The 16,738-nt window shown below is 43.0% G+C and overlaps 1 protein-coding gene across 1 annotated transcript in view; it reads left to right on the top strand.

The window, feature by feature from the left end:
• The first annotated feature begins 5,155 nt into the window (after positions 1 to 5,155).
• Positions 5,156 to 16,738, top strand: part of RFX7 (regulatory factor X, 7) — a 27,435-nt gene continuing 15,852 nt past the window's right edge. The window contains exons 1-3 of the mRNA XM_009577793.1: positions 5,156 to 5,182; positions 14,027 to 14,109; positions 14,928 to 15,050. Of these exons, the coding sequence (XP_009576088.1) occupies positions 14,941 to 15,050 (110 nt within the window). The 5' untranslated portion in view covers positions 5,156 to 5,182; positions 14,027 to 14,109; positions 14,928 to 14,940. The remainder of the gene's footprint in view (positions 5,183 to 14,026; positions 14,110 to 14,927; positions 15,051 to 16,738) is intronic.

Below are 16,738 nucleotides of genomic sequence, written 5' to 3'. Positions count from 1 at the left end.
AAATGTACCAAGCACACGAAACTCAGCTATAGAGGCTGGTTTTGGGAGTTCCAGTTTATGCAAATATTTGCAGTCTTAGGCTGAAGGGGATACAGAGTATCTGTGACAAATTCACTGATGGTATGAACCTTACAATGAAAAAATCACGCTGGGCTTCCACCCGGTCAAACCATTACAATATTTTGCACAATAAATTGTGGCTTCACTTGTCCCCCGAATTTTGCTGAACTGGACTTGTTGCTGTTACTGATACCTTCTTCCGTTCGAGCATTGAGTCCGCTGCTGGTGCCTGAGTGGTGAGAGCCGCGTCCCGTGTGAGTGCTGGGGCTGGGAGGTCCCCTGCCCGAGCAGAACCGCAGTGTCCTGGAGGTGCTGCTGTCCCACCCCTGCCGGCGGCACAACCGGGAGCCCCTTCACCAGCACCCTCCTCTGCACAGTGTGTCCCAGGACAGGAGTTGCGCTTCAGCGGGTGGGTGTTCATACAGTGTGTGCACTGTGCACGTGCTCCCCCAGTATTTGTTATGCTGCCAGCTTTCATAGGGGGTGAATGATCTGCAGTTGGAAAGCTGGTAAGGGTTAGTTTCAGTGGCTGTGCAGGCTTTGAGAAGGCTTAGAGTTAACGAGGCAGTAGCTAATAAGTTTGAGGGCTTTCTTTTACTCCTCCCAACCACCTTCCTCTTTCTGGTCTCACAGGCATAAGGCTTCTCATATCCCTTGTGGTTATATGGCTTCTACTATTTGCAGTACTAAGGAAATACTCGGTGTGCTCAGAGCAACTGAGTTCTGCCACCTCTGTAATACGATAGTCCCATATTGCTCAGCATAGCTCAGCTACCTATTCCTGCAAGTAAAGTATTGCTTAATTAGGGGAAGGTTGGCAGCATCTGGTTTTATGCCACTTCGAAAAAAATTACATCTCCTCGCCTTCTCCCCTTGCTTTTTCCCCTCCATCTCTCAGTGCAAAGTAAACCCAGCTGCACACCTGGGGAGAGAACACACTCCTCATTCTGCCCGTGCCAAGTCGGGGCTGTTAAAATGGGGCTGTTTTGAGTAGAAATACATAAATAGGTCAGGGAAAGCAGACATGCATACTTTGGCATAAGACAGAAGAGCAGTTTGAGGAAATGCTTTAGTCTGATTTCCCCCCCGCCCCGTCCTCCCCAAGATACTTTCAGGAGTTTGTCAACGTGGCTTCAGCATTTAGGAGCTTAAATTACTGCAGCCTTCGAAAGTTACCTTCAAAATTCTCTCAAAGATCTTGGGCCTAAAGGTTAAGTCAAAAGCTGAGGCTATTAAGATGAGCTGGAGGCTTTTCAGTAAGGTTTTCTGCTGCAGACCCAAAGCAGCCAATGCGTGTTCCCTGGGAGGACGTAGGACTGGGGATCTCCATGGAACAGTGGCTTTTGCAGGGAGCCACCCTGCTACGCTTCTCTAAACCACAGGCTAAGAAACCCCTTTTTCTCTGCTGTTTGACTAATCAGTAGAAGCTGGGCTTGTGTTTTTTGGTGGCTGATGGTGGTTCTTCAGAGGTGAGCCGGTTGATCCAGACTGGCGGTGTTTGGAGCAGAGTTGACGTTTTTGAGGAGCATTGCTGTAGACAGTAGAACAGGACTACGTCCCGCTTGAGTCACTCAGTATGCCTTAACTTTCAAACAGCTCAGTGGTATCCACCGAGCAAAAGTTTCATTGTTGGTTGTGATAGTGTCACTGATATTTTTTTTTTTTGGGGGGTGGGGTGGGCAAAGTTTTGATACATTGTTTTATGTTCCCATAAAACTATATGTGGTGTGTCAGTATCTGGTGCAAGCTGGTAAATCCAAGGCAGCTGTAAAAGCAGCCACCTTTGTCATCACTCATAAGAGACAGCTACCCCCAGAATCGGAAAAGGCACCTTCTTGTCCTGGATGAAACTGCTTGAAGTAGCCTGAATTAAGTTTTAGATCAAGTAAATGAACTAGTTTAACTTCAGGGAGACTGTCAGCATGAAGAGCTACAAAAGAGAGAGTAACGTCAACTCTGCTTCTAGGTGGAGGTGGGTCACAGTGAGCCCCCAGCAGCAGCTCTCCAGGAGGAGCAACGCTGGCTGTTGGCTTATGGTGCGGTTTCTAAGTTTAGCTTTCCAATGGGCTCAGGTCCCTAACAGATTCAAATGGTTATTTTCATTAGTGGGAACATCTATCACTCCTCTTGCTCTCCTGCAGCTGTTCCTAGATGAGTAGCAAAGCATGTGGGTAGCAGCCTCCAAACGTTAGAAACGGCTCTATGTAGGGCCTGATTCTGCCTTGCCCTTGGGAGTGCTGGTTGCAGTTAGTGTAATTGCAGTAGTAATTAGGTAAGGGATGCATTTGACAGAGACAGAAGCAGACTTATTTATTTGTAACCAAATTTCAGCTTTCAAAACACATCTGTTCTGTTAGTGAAGGAAGAAGTGAGGTGAAAAAACCAAAAGTGGCAAATAGATTGTAACCGGGATGGCTGTTCCTCTGCCACCTTTTATCTCCTGATTCGATGGAGATGTGTCCTGCAGTGTCACCAGATGGAGTTTTTCTGTGCGGTGCTCAGGACCATGAGAAGATCACTGTCCCAGCACCTTCCCAGTCAAAGGGCTGGTTCCTCAGGGTTGCTGTTGCTTGACTTTGACATGGATCAACTCCGCTGGAAGGTAAATAAGAAGCATTTATGTTGTTAGGTGCAGGCTTTATAGAATCAGGCCACGTTAGCCTGTGCTCTGGTTAGGGTGGAAGAAGCCTTAGTTTACCACTAACAAATTTTAATGATGTTCTCCCAATATACTAGGGAGCATGGAGCAGGAGATGAAAAAAATTGCTATTAAAATAGACATCACACTTATCCCTGCTGAAGCCATAGGACCTTTGCGTTTTAAAATGTCACAAAATCGGCTTGCGGATTGGAACATGAGCTTGACTATCCTTTTTGTGCCACCAGTTGATGAAAAGGAAACACAGAGAAAGTGTATTTGCTGGCCTTATTGCTCTTCTACTGCAGCTTCTCAACACTGTTGATCGGTGCTCTGGAAGCAGAGGTCACAACTGGAAGAGCCTGAACTAAATTTGAGAGGTTACATTTACTGACTCAGACTGTTATTTAGAGATAAAAGGACAGCTCTAGGGATCTCCCACCCAGCTGCCTCCTGGCAACTTGCCTCTTTCTCTTTGCAAGAAGAAAATATTAATGCAAATGGGCGTGCTTATGCGCAGTTTGGCAGAACCTAGCAGGACGGGAAACTGTGCTGGCTGAAGCATGTTCTCCTGAAAAGCCTAGTGCACAACGTCATGTGCAAATCTGTAGAGTAGAGGCTGTATTTGGACTGAGTTTGATCTGCCTGTACCCTGCATCCCTTTATCCTCCATGTTCTGTTTCTGCATCAAGCTGTCATGTGAAGCCATAGAAAAGGTTTAGGTACAAAAATGGGCACATATGCTTGAGCCCTGTTGCCTGCTGCCACAAGCGCTGCTTTGTAGGAGAGGCTGTGGATCTGTAGCAGCAGAGGGATTGTGAGACCCTGCTAGGGGCAGGAGGCCGTGGGGCAAGGTGGAGTCCAGCGTGAAAGAAGTGCTGCTGGAGCAGCCATCTGTTTCAGCCTGACTTTGGTCAGCATGTCTTGGTCAGCTTTGGGTCAGATGCGGTGGTAACTCTTAGCAGCAGCAGCAGGTTTCCATGCTTGGTGTCCTTGACTTTTCTAGGAAAACGGTGGTTTTTGAAGAGTGAGATTACATTTGGGTTCCCTTCTTAAGTTGATATGGTAGATGTAAGCGTCTTCCCTAAGGCAAGGAAAAGCTCCCATTTTACTGTCTTTAGCATTCCCTGTTCTCACAAATCCCCAACAGCTCTGCTTTACTCCCGCCTTGGTGTTCCCGAGTGTCCACCCATCTGGTTGCCTTCTCTTAGACAAAGTCAGCTGAAGTGGATGTCTGCTGATGTATCTACTTCAGTGGACTTGTCATATATTCTTATCTGTTGAAATTTTTTATTGTATTCTGTCACTATAGCATATGCAGTTCATGTATGGGAAGGTGTTAGCAGCTCCTACAGAACAGATTTTTAGACCGTCTGGTTTCAAAATGAGGTGGTGTAACAAGATGCTCTTTGAGCATCTGATACAACAGTAGCTGCTGGTTCAGTAGCTTTGGTTCCTATCACCACCAGACACTAGAGCCGTTTGTTTTGCTTGTTTCTTACTTATGATTTTAGTATATCCATCAGATACCTTACTTGGTCTTTCTTGGTACGTGGTAGCACCTGTACAAAAGTAAAATTACTGGAAATGAGATGTTTTGTTGTGTTAACAGGAGATTGAATTATGTTTTATTCTACTAGGAGAAGAATCACTTCCTAAACTCCAAAAATGGTTGTTTAGTCCAGCAGTAAAGACTATTGTTTTTTGCATGTTGAAGCTCCTGCTCCTCTTCAGAGCAATGATGAAATGCCTTCAACTAATGCAGTCAGACCAAGCAAGTGAAACACGGCACCCTTAAGAAACACAAAAGCTGCTTATGGGTGTGTTTATATGAAGTATAATAAGTTCCATACTGTTTGCACTCCTTGGCACATGTACTGAGGTCATTTATGGCATACTTTAATTCAGTCCCCACCCAATGTCGTCTTAATAAGCCAGCTGGGAGGTAGTGAGACTAACGTGGAAAACTCCTAAGTTGCCAGTGGGATACCGATTGTTTGCTTTGTAGCAGCTCTTTGGAAAGCTAGAAATAAATGCCTTGAAGTGATGGGATTAACTGAAGCGTGGGGAGAGGGGGGTGTTAATTGTGTTTAGAGATGAACAAGTAAAATGCATCTGAATTGTGGAAGAGCTTACAATAAAAGTAGTGACATCCATCCTGGCTGCTTTGCAACTTGGGATAATAGCTCCCAGTTGCAATGATGCTTCATTAGAAAAAGTACAGTTCTTATATATAAGAGCTAAACAGCAAGAATTCTAACAGTTAAGTTTGGGGTGACTTTCTACAAAAAAATAGCCGGATGAGTATTCTTCCATAGACTAGCAGGATATTTCACAGCAGGAGATTAAGCCTGTAGTACAGTGATAAAAATTCTAATATGTAATATTTTTGTCATTGCTGTTTAGATTAATTCAAGATTTCTATTCTCTCTTTCTTCCCTCACGTCTAGCAAAACTGTACAATCTAAAGTGGACTGCATTTTGGTAAGTACAACTCCAGAATGCTTTTTAATATTTAATAAACTGCAAGACCAAAATAGATGGCTCTGGAGACTGACAGCTATTATGAAGCCTTTCCTTAGCATTGTTTGCTGGTTTTGGCTGGGGGGAGAGATAATTTTCTTCACGGTAGCTGGTATGAGGCTGTGTTCTGGATTTGTGCTGGAAACAGTGTTGATAACACAGGGATGTTTTAGTTCTTGCTGAGCAGGGCTTACACACAGTCAGGGCCTTTTCTGCCTCTCACCCCACCCCACCAGCACAAGAAGCTGGGAGGGGACACGGCTGGGACAGCTGACCCCAACTGACCAAAGGGATGTTCCACACCATATGACGTCATGCTCAGCCTATAAAGCTGGGGGAAGAAGAAGGAGGGGGGGACGTTCGGAGTGATGGCGTTTGTCTTCCCAAGTAACCGTTACCCGTGATGGAGCCCTGCTTTCCTGGAGGTGGCTGAACCCCTGCCTGCCGATGGGAAGCAGTGAATGAATTCCTTGTTTTGCTTTGCTTGTGCGCGCGGCTTTTGCTTTTCCTATTAAACTGTCTTTATCTCAACCCACGAGTTTTCTCACTTTTACTCTTCTGATTCTCTCTCCATCCCACCGGGGCGGGAGTGAGTGAGCGGCTGTGTGGGGCTTAGTTGCTGGCTGGGGTTAAACCATGACACAGTGCTTTAAGGTACTACCACTAAATATGATCAAAATTAGTTCCCATTGCCAAAAAAATACATGATGTGGGTTTTCCGTGGAAGTATTGACTTCTGATTGCCAGCAGCAAGTGGCTATGATTGCCACTTGTAGAGCTGTCAGTATAGACACAGCACAGTAAGGTGACTTACTGCTTTTGTAAGCATTATTTTATTAAATGCAAGATTAGGTATTGCACAAATCAGAGTATGCAAGAAGCTAATTGTGCCTTCAAGTTCCATTGCTCTGCAGGCCTTTAATGACAATGATTATTGCTTTTGTTGTTGTTTCCTTGAAACAGTTAATTCATGGCCGGTACTACATTTTAAGGAAGGAACTAGATTGAACTGATGTTTGCACAAAACCTGGCAGACTAATCTCCTGGTCTGTGAAAATCTTGCAGGTGTCATAATTATCAGATTTTTGGTTTGTTTTTTTAAATCTTGCTGACTTCAAAAGTTGCACAGCATCTCAGGTACCTTCCCCGAAACTGCAACACTACAGGTCCTGTTAGCTCTGCTGTACTACTTAGGACAGAGAGATAATATTTTTTGAAGAAGAAAAGCCCTTGAAATGCATAAACATCATGTTCCTTTGTGCCTTAAAATAACAGGATCTAGACAGTGATAAGAGATTATTTCTAGGAAGCAAATATCTAGCACTAACTCAGAAAGAGGTTTTATTTGTTTGTTTTTAATAGTGAGGAGGTTGTGACTTTCTTTAAATCAGAGTCTGAGTTCATAAATCTTAAGACAGGAAGGGACAGCTTATTCTGACTTTCTACCTTCGCATTTCATCCAGAAGTACCAGCAGGTAAGATAAAAAGATGACATAGACAACCATCTGGATACTATGAAATAGAATCTGTTCAGCTGTATGGCTGAGCTGGATAAGAATACTCCTTAAAGTCACATTATGAAAAGCTAATTCAGATGGCACCGAATTCTCTTCCCTTAAAATGTTATCTTAATTTATTGTGGTAATAGTTTTAAAGTAAGCTGTATTGATGTATTGCAAACCAACTTTGGACCCAGTTTTGCCTGTGCTTAAACATTCTTGGATGCATCCAACTAAAATAGCAATGCAAAATGTCATTTTTGTCCACTTTATTCCTCATTGACGCTTGTGGACACAAAGCATGTGTCTTAAGATCTTAATTTTTTTAAGTGAGTCTTCAGTGGCAAAAGGGCAAATTGCACGTGTAAAACTCTTTTAACATCAGGTTTTTCTGTGGTGAAAAATGGGAAGTGAGATAGGTGTTCCTAAGTAGCATCGGAGAGGGAATAAATAAGTAGGAAGTTAACCGGTCATCTGCTTCTTGGAAATCCGTTTTAAGAAAAAGGAATTACACTAGGACTATTCTTGCATTAAATTCTGCAGATTTGCAGCTCTAGGGCAATGAGGTAGGGATTATCAGTTCGTATGAGCCCATTCATTTGTGTAGGTCTCATCCATTGGATGGACAAGCTATTTTTCTGAATAGTCCTCTTGGATGCAAAGCGGGCTCCATAGCTTGACTTGGAACAGAGCAGCAGTGTCCTGATGGTCTAATTTTCTGTTCCAGATGCCTCCTTCTCTGTCCTGCTGATGAGTTCAGAGGAGTCCTGTCAACAGTGGAAAGGCCACTCTAGGTTAGCAAAGGTAGATCTAATGCTGTTCAGGTAGTTTAAAAAAGAAAAATCCAAGATTAGAATAGTTTCAGGAAATAAAAATTACGCTGAATTCTGGCAAAATGGTTTCTGCGTTTTTACATACTTCTGGAAAGCTGTGAGCTGCAAAACAGAATCTAAAAGTATGTTAAACTAAAAGGCCGTGACTATATAGCTCTAAATAACTTGTTTGGAGCTTCCTTGCAGGCCTGTCCGGTTTGTCCTGCACAAGGTAGATGAGCGGGTTGCCTCTTCCGTGGAATGCGCATGGGTTTGTCAGAGTGGTCCTGTCATTGGGGTACCAGCTGCCTGCAGAGCGTCCGGCTCCAAGCTTATGGGCAGGTCAGAGCATTTGCTCTAAGTGCATGTTCTTACGTGTTTCGTTCGGATAGAAACCTTTTCAGGGCCTTTGAATCAGTCCCATGAAGCATAAAGGGACAACGTCTGTCCCTTGTTTCCCTTCTTACTGTAAGGAGGAGATTTGGGACTAGCTTTCAGTTATGTTGGGAGGTGCTGATGATACCTTAAAGCATTTAAACTTGATCAGTTTGCTAGCAATCTTAAAAGAAAGAACACCAGTAGAGAAAAATGAGGCTATGCTTGTTGCTGTTTGTGTTTGGTAGTGACAGTCACAGCCGCAGTGCGCAGAGCCACACACAAATGCTCTTCAGCACATAGGCTGCCTAGTTCAACCCAGGATAGCAAGAAAGAGAGGAATAGGAAGAGGAAACGGAGGTGATGGCAATCGTCTTTGTTGTGGACGTAGCTAGCAGCTGAGGACTGTGGAAAACAGCTAGTCTAAGGGCACTGGGACTGCAGTTACTCAAACGAGACCAAAGTTACCTGCCTTTGACTTACTATACTGCACCACTTACATTCTGACATACTGTCAGTTTCTGGAAGATCATAAGAAAATCATTGTATGCTGTGCAATCCAGAAAAAGATAATTAGCAAGAACTGTGGTGTAAACAGCCATTAAAAATTCATTATAACATCTTTTTAACTGTAGTAAACATGTCTAGCAGTAGATTCTCTTATGACTTTGCTTGTTGTATTTGTTGCCACATACTAAGTGAACTCTTGAACCTGATTTTTAAAACGGTATGCTCCATATAATCGCTCAGCAAGAAGGTTAAGGTTTCTTTCCTTAGTCCTATGAAAAGAGGTCGGTGCTGGTGAGAGAGTGCTGCATCGATGGCCATGAAAACCAAAGCTGCTGATGGCTGGAGCAGTTGCAGCGTGGGCCGCAGCAGTGTGCAAGGTCTGTGGAAGCAATGGGCCTCGGTCCTGCTGTGGAGAAGGTGGTAGCTTGTCACTTGTCTTTTTGGCCCTAGAGGAGACGGGCAGAAGCTCTGTGAAGCTTTGGCAGCTGTGCTTGGACACTCTCAGTACAAAGCTGCCATTGTTTTAGGGGCTTGTTTGGAGTATTTAGCACCTGAAATATGTTTCTGCTTCTGGTAAGATAAAGCATATCAAATGTATTTATTAGCAGCTTTTTAGAATAATAGGCTCTGTTTCAAGTATTAGCTATTTCCTGTCTTGATCATATTTCTAACAAACCATCTGACCTTGAACAAATTATTTTAACCTTTGCTTCTTGTTTCTCTATTCGCAAAGTGGGAAGATGATTGCTTGACTACTTTGCTATTCTTAGTCTAGTTCTTAAATAATAGATGTTTGTTCTGCTGAAGTATGACAAGTTTTAGAACCAGTCTGCCAGGAGGTGCAAGTTACGTTGGCATTGGCATAGCCTTTTTTACTTCGATTATAGTTATCTATAAATACTCAAAATGTGGAAAGAAATATTAAAATCAGTCCATGCTCTCTAAAATAGTAGGCTTGCAAAAAGCTTGCAGCAGTGCCCCTGGCCTTCAACTCCTCTTCACCAGAACTCGAAGACAGAAATAACCTGTAATTCTGCCTTCATTGTGGAAATACAAAATAGTTCAAATCTCAATGCTGTTTTTCACTGTGTTCATTAGAGAAGTTGTAATTCTGTTAATTGATCCTTAGTATATTCTTCCTCTATCTTGTTTAATGTTTGGCCTGACTAAATATTTCCGTCTTTATAACAATCCAGAAAAAGCACTTTCCCTGGAGTTTTCCCATGGTAATCCCTTTTGACAACTTTCGGATGAAACTTCACCAACGTTTGTGACCTGACAGTAGATCAGCAGTCGGAGAAAACCAAATAGAGCGAACCAATCCACCAAGCTCAGGAAACCTGAAATGATATTCTGTGATTCTGGAGACTCACATTCAAATCTCTAGGTCTCTGGTTCAAGCAGGAACATGAATAAACTCATGTTTCCTATAAAACAGATTAAGTCCTTAACCACATGTGTTGAACTGGTCTTTGTCTCTTTGTGCTGTGAAAAGTTTCAGTGTCTAGTTAGTGTCTCTCAGAATGGAACCAGATGTCAAAACCTGCTATTTTCATTTTAAAAAAAAAACCCCACAACATTTTGGCCATTCTGGTTTATTTGACAGCTGTTTATTTGCTTAATCAAAATGCCTGTTAGAATGAAAAAGAAAGTTGCTTCTGTTCCTAAGAGATCCTTGTTCTGTGTCTGTCTTGGGCAGCAAAAGGACAGATTCCTCTGGAGCAGATCTATGTAGCTACTGATAACGCAAATATAAATGGATCTCTGGTTTAATTTGTTTGCTACATATTTTGTGCATTTCTTTAGTGAACTATCTATATTTGGTAACTGTCAAAACAAAAATATCAGAGATTTCTGCTCCTTTGTATGTTACTGAAAGTCTTTGCCTAGTTGTGACTTGAGGTTTCTAATTCTTTGTTTTTAGTTTTTCTGTCTCAGAATATAAGATCACTCAGATATTTTGAGTACTTGATATATTTTTTGGCTAAATTGAAGCCAAGTTGTAAAAATAAGTATGAACACTGCTTGCTCCCCATCTTCACTGAATCTTCCTTTATTTAATGTGGTTCCGATTACGGGAGATATAACCTGTGAAAACCAAGAGTAATAGAGGTGGTGCTTTGTGATGGCTTTACATCTCAGTCCTGCGAGCAGTTTAGCATGCTTATGCATTTTTCTAATGCAGCTTCAAGAAACACGGTTTATAAATAGCCTTTGGAGAATTAGACAGTCTTCATCTGATTTGATAGAACCAGTCACTCAAGGTCAGGAAACTTCAAGCAAAATTTTTACTTAGATCCTTTTAAGTAGCGCAGAAGGATTCCCTTCAAAATGTCCCCAGACACTTTACATTCTATATGGGTTGTAAAACTACTGTAGCATAAGCTTTAATGGGCTACACAAAGGGGAATTTGTCCAAGATGATGCCGGCATCACAGTCTTCCTTTTGATGCTGTGACTCTTTTCCACTCTATTGACCTATTTTTTCCATGCTATTGACCTATTTGGGGGGTGGTGGTGGAGAAAATTTGTAGTATATTTTGTGTTCTTGTTTCTTTTCATTCATTTCCCTATGCATCCAACTTAGCACAAAGAAAAACTCAGGGTGAATGAATCTCTTTCTGCTGAGCTGGTCAGTAGTCAGTAGGCCAGCTAAAATGTTCCTCCACTTTCCCAAATTGTTTTCTGATTGCATTAAGAAATTTGAAAGTTTTGATACTTGGAACAGTTGCAGTAACAGAGTTATTACTGAATTCACCAGACCTTTAGCACTGAGAACTGGTGGATGTCAGCTGAGGTTGAAGAAGAGGTTGTACTTACCAAGGTTGTAAACCAAGTTTTGAGAGTTTTAGAAACATTTAGAGAAAACAGCCTAAACAAAACATAATGTTTAACAATTTTTTAAAGTAAACAAAATACCATGTTTCCTGAATCTCCTTGCACTGACTGTCACACTCCATCCCTTTGCTGCCACTTCTTCAGTGTTAAGATGATTTTCTCTAAATAGATTCAGTCTCATCTAATAAGCTTAGGTTTATCTAATTATCACCCAGGTAGGATTACCTCCGTGAACTGGCTATGACTCCTGGCTGGGTGTTAACTCTCCTGTTCCGAGGAGGTCCTGCCTCCCCGGGGCTTTCCCGCAGCCCTCGCTGGAAGCTGGAGGAGTTGCGCAGAAAGTGCTGCCTGGGGCCAGGCGGGGAGAGCAGTGCGTTTTGAGTGAAAACAGTGAGATAACATCGCTGTCCAGCTGCTTCTGCTGAGGATGTGAGAAAACCATAGTCCTCAGCTGCCTCAGCTCTAGGGATGCAGTTTTGCTGACGAGAGAGTCGCTGGCTCGCTTGCATCCTTTGGAAAGACTCTGCTGCATAATCCCAGTCAATTTTTTTCTCTACATATACATCGTTGGGTTGTTTTGTTGTGGTTTTTTTTTTTTTTTTTAGTTAGGGGGTTTGGCAAATGGGGCCTGTGTAGCAGAGCCTCCACGGCTGAGGCAAGGCCCTTCCACACAGCCCCTTCCTTCTGCCAGGACACAGCAAAAGTTGCTTCAGCTGGAGTGGGCACTGAGACTACTTCAGTATTTTTTGATGAAAGGTTTAATGTTTCTTCTAAAACCTTGCCCTTTATGTTGCACTCTGGCACATTAGATTTGGAAGTGAGAGGTTGTCTTCCACCTCAGTGTCATTGGCAGTTTTTTTGTTTTGTTCTGCCTGGGACGCTTTTGCCACATGGATTAGTGCTTACCACGCAAGGTAATCTCACCCGGACCGTGTCCTTTGGTGTGCTGCTTTGGCATTTGCCGTTTAAAACAAAAAGCAGCTAAGTTCCTCAAAGAAGAGGAGGTCTAATAAATAAGTGCAAATTATCTTGCAGCTGTTAAATTTCAATCTTTTCATAAGTAAATGATTAATTTTCTGTACACGCTTTCTTTGAAGAACATTGATCTTTTCAATAATGGGTTTGTTAAAGGAAAACCCACCAGTCCAAATGCTGTGATTTATGCAAGAAAGGAAGGACAGAGAACTTGACAAAATGCACCCATTAAGAAATACTTGTTTGGATATTCGGTGGTCTGAGCACCACTGCTGCGTAAGCTGCTGTAGGGCCACGCAGAAATCGGTGTCAGCAAATTTCAGGAGTTTGTGAGAGGAAAAAAAACCCTAAATGTTGTGGTTTGCTGCAGCTTATAAAAGCAACAAATCCAGTGTCTGTTACCTGGCTGCTGCTTGAAGTGTTTCTCTTGGCGCTGAGAGCGTCTGTCGCATCGCTGGTGGCCCAGTTCTGTGGAGCGGTTTTGCGGTGGGTTTAGGCGGCGGGGATTAGCGAGCCCCCGCGCTCTCCCAGCACCCTTCCCCGGATGGCACGTCCCGCCGGTCCTCGCCCAGAGTCTGGGGTCAGGGAGGGGACCCGTGCGCTGGGTGCAAAGCCAGCAGAGGGGAGGTGGGAGCTCACCTCTCCCTGGTACTGCTGTTAATTTTGTGCCAGCTGAAGCGAGGTGGATCTGGACGTGACTGGGGCAGGTAGGGAGCCCCGGTTTGAAGTGAAGTTTAGGTTTTTTGTTTCCCCCCTCTCTATTCTGCTCACTGCTGAAGTGAACAGCCAGGTCTCACTACCTGTCGGTCGCGCTCTCTTATTTTCTCTTCCTTTTGGAAAAGGTTACATTGGCAGTAAGACACCAGTAAAGGAAAAGAGAACTAACTGTAATCCAAAAGCTGTATTCTAACTTAAAAAGGGATCATGGGAGTCTTTGACTCTGTACTGATGGTGCACCACCTCATGCATTGCTTCTGCAGCACCTTCCAGAAGGAGAACCTGTTTGCTCCTTGCTGTGTGGCTTTACTCCCACTGCTGCTGAGCAGGCCTGAGTGTATTACCGCAACTGATTTTCCTAGTATTTCTAAGTCTGTGTAGCTGGTTTCAGGTGACCAAAAGCTAGTTTGTGTGTAGCAGTCACTGTTTGCATACACCAGGTAAACCCCCCCTGTGTCTGATCCTCAGCTGGTATCCCTTGGAGGAGGAGTCCGGCATCACGGAGATTCATGTTAACTGAATGGCTTGTGTTCAGTACCTGTTCAATAACGGATTTCCAAAGGAAACAAAAAAATACATATGTATATAGATAGATTTTAAAATGTCTGCATTGAAGTCTGTGACACTTAACTATTAATTTATAGTGGATCACAGGATCAGGTCTGACATCCTGCGTTATTACAGCGTAGCTGTTTTTTGATGCTGCATTCTCAGAGGTGCTTCATGTGTGCTCTGAGAAGATAAAGTTTTCATGTTGCATGTCTGGTTACAGAAGTGATCTGTTACTGACACTTTTCCAGATCCAGCTTTTGTTGCATGTGAATTTTGTAATGGTGACCAGTGCTTTCTAGTGTGTGGTGGTGTGCAAATAAAATAGAAAATCACATTTCTAGTCCCAGAGTGCTCACAGTCACACTTTCACATAAGTAAATACTGTCTTGTTTAAAATTGTATTATTTAGGAATACACTGTCAGATGATAGTTTTTAGCTGTCAAGCTCAACTCTTATTGTTTGCTTTTTGTCCCCCTGCCTCTCCCCACCCTTTTTTTTTTTTAACCAAAACACCTTTGTTATCTAGCAAGAAGTTGAGAAGTTTACAGACCTAGAGAAACTCTACCTCTACCTTCAGCTGCCTTCGGGTCCCAACAATGGAGACAAAAGGTATGTGTGTGAGCGTGTAAACGTGAGCAGCTAGTACCAAAACCTTACTTTACTTCCTGTGGCACTTATCTGCTGAGGAACCATTCACATGATGTGTTTGGTAGCAGAAGCAGCCTTTATTAAATGTTAAGGACTCTTCTTTCCCTGCAGATTGGGTTTTTTTAACTTCTTAATCTTTAGTGCATGAATAGCTTGTGAATATAAACCTCCTAAAATGCAAGAGTCATCAGAGAAAGTGTTTTGCATCCTAAGTGTGATTGTTTCTTTGCTTTTTATGTAGGAAGTGATAATATAGCAACACAAATGTGATGGTGGGGGAAAGGAGGAACTACTGGTGTTTCTAGTAACGTTTGTTTGACTAAAGGAAGATCTAGAAAACCAACCTGCAGATCACAACGTCACAGAATTAGTATATGTTCCCAGTAGGATGGTTATAGGCAGACAGGTGCCTCTGAGCATCTGCTGGGAAAGTTGGGTGTTTCCAAAGGGCAGCCCGCAAACTGAGTGGGCAAAAGCTTGGAGGTGGTCGGTAAGGAACAATAAATTTAAGAGGGGAAGTATGTGAACTCTCGCCTGTCACTGTCTACTTGCTGCTGTATATCAGTTAAGAACTGGAGTGTGGAGTCTCTTTGTTAAACTGTAGATGAAAGAGGGAGATAACTGCTGCTCATGCCTCAAGGAATAGCTAAACGTGTGAGGTACTGGCCCTCGTTGTCTCTGGTGTCTCTCACCTGTGTAGGCAGTCAATTACTAAGTCTTGTAACTCAGGAGGAGGTATGGAGCGAAGCTTTCATCAGCACTGCTTCTTCTTTCACTAGCGATCAGATCTCCATGTCGTCCAGCCGTGCCCAGCAGATGCACGCCTTCTCGTGGATACGGAACACCTTGGAAGAGCACCCTGAGACATCCCTTCCCAAGCAGGAGGTTTATGACGAATACAAGTGAGTGCTCCCAAACTGGATCCATACATACGGCTTTAGCGAGCGTAGATAGTTCTGTGACACTGGCTCTGCAGGTACTCCACTGATGTACAGGTACAAGTGCATATAGCAGAACAAGGCCTTATGTACTAATGTACCTGGGAACGTTCTAGCTGCAGTGAGGCAAACTGTATGCATTATTTCTGCCACTGAAGGTAAGACTGTGATGTTGAAATTGCACATTACATATGCTGAAGGAAAGGTACAAGTATTTCTTAACAAATATCTGTATGAATATTGTTTTTGTTTTGTGGACAGAGCAGCATGGGTAAAAAGCACCAGTCACTATCTTACACTATGTTTTGGTCTGCTTGTATATACATACGTATATGACTGCCTTAACAAGGATGAGGGGTTGAACTGTTCCCCCTGGAAATGCAGCTATTTTGCACATAAGATCTAGCCCATCACACCTTTCTTTCCAGAATAATGCATAAATATGGGACCTTCCTGCAGCAAACCTGATTTCTACAGAGGCAGAATGTATCTGAATATGTATGAAACCAGTAACCAAGGCCACTGTGAGTCTGTGTTGTCAAGTCTCAAAGCTACCATGTCACGAGAAAGCGATTAGAAGCAAGGGAGAGGGAGCTGTCTGACGGAAGTTGGATTTGAATTCATTTACAGAACATTCCCCACGGGGCGGGGGGGAATCATCCTCAGCCCAGTTGCCTGAAGATGAATAACAGATTTATGATCTAGAATGAATATTTCCATAATCTGAACGATTACAGTAATTTGGAGAGAGCTGAGTCCCTTCACCTCCTAAGTGCCTTCAGGATTCAGCCCTTAGTAATTGTTATTGCAGGGTTGCCTTCTGCGAATACCTCCTTTCAATTAACTCTCTCTGGTCAAGTTTTTTACTCTGACTGAGCTGAAACATGATGGCATTCGCTTGCCTGGGGTTGATAAATATGCACACACCTATTTCTGAATTCTCGCCATCAACTGGAGCGGTGACGCAGTCTGGAAATAGAGCCAATGGCACAGACGTGCTGGGGTGGCCAATCCCCGAGCAGCAGCCGCTCGCGCAGACACAGCAACAGCGGCAGCTGCTGTGCGGGAGAGAGATGGAAGCGTTATTCTTAAATATATTTCTTATTTAATAATTTATGGCCTGCTTCAGCAACAAATCTGCTTGGCTTCCATGCTGTGCCAAGCTGCAGATGCCCAGAAAAATCATCATCTACAGATTGTGGAGTGTGAAATTTGGATGGCTTTTGTATGTAGCTGCATCAAGTATTTGTGTATTGTATTTTTTTTTCTAACAAAATAAGGGTGGTAAGCAAATATTCAGGAAAATATCAAATGTTTGGAATCTGTTCTCCTTTGAAAGCATCTGTTCTGTTTTTAAAACATTCAGTTTCTTTGAATATTTTCATGAGTTATTCTTGCACACCAAAGGAAGAGTAGTCTTGGAGTGGGAGGTGGGGAACAGGCATATAAATAGATAAGAGAGTTAGTTTTGATAAGTCAGTTTTCTTTACCTAAGGGTGTTAAGGCCTCTCAAAACTCACTTCTGCCATATTAACAAGTTACCATTTCTCTCCTCTGTGTGCAAAGATAGAAGTTGCATAAGCACACAGGTACTGTGAGCAAGCTTAGGTACTCTGCACGTCTAAATCAAAGTTACAAGGCACAGAAGAGTG

Source organism: Fulmarus glacialis, unplaced genomic scaffold, assembly GCF_000690835.1.
Source record: "Fulmarus glacialis isolate BGI_N327 unplaced genomic scaffold, ASM69083v1 scaffold5195, whole genome shotgun sequence".
NCBI lineage: Eukaryota > Metazoa > Chordata > Aves > Procellariiformes > Procellariidae > Fulmarus > Fulmarus glacialis.
The sequence above is the reverse complement of the archived record's forward strand: the minus strand, read 5'-3'. Positions and strand labels throughout refer to the sequence as shown.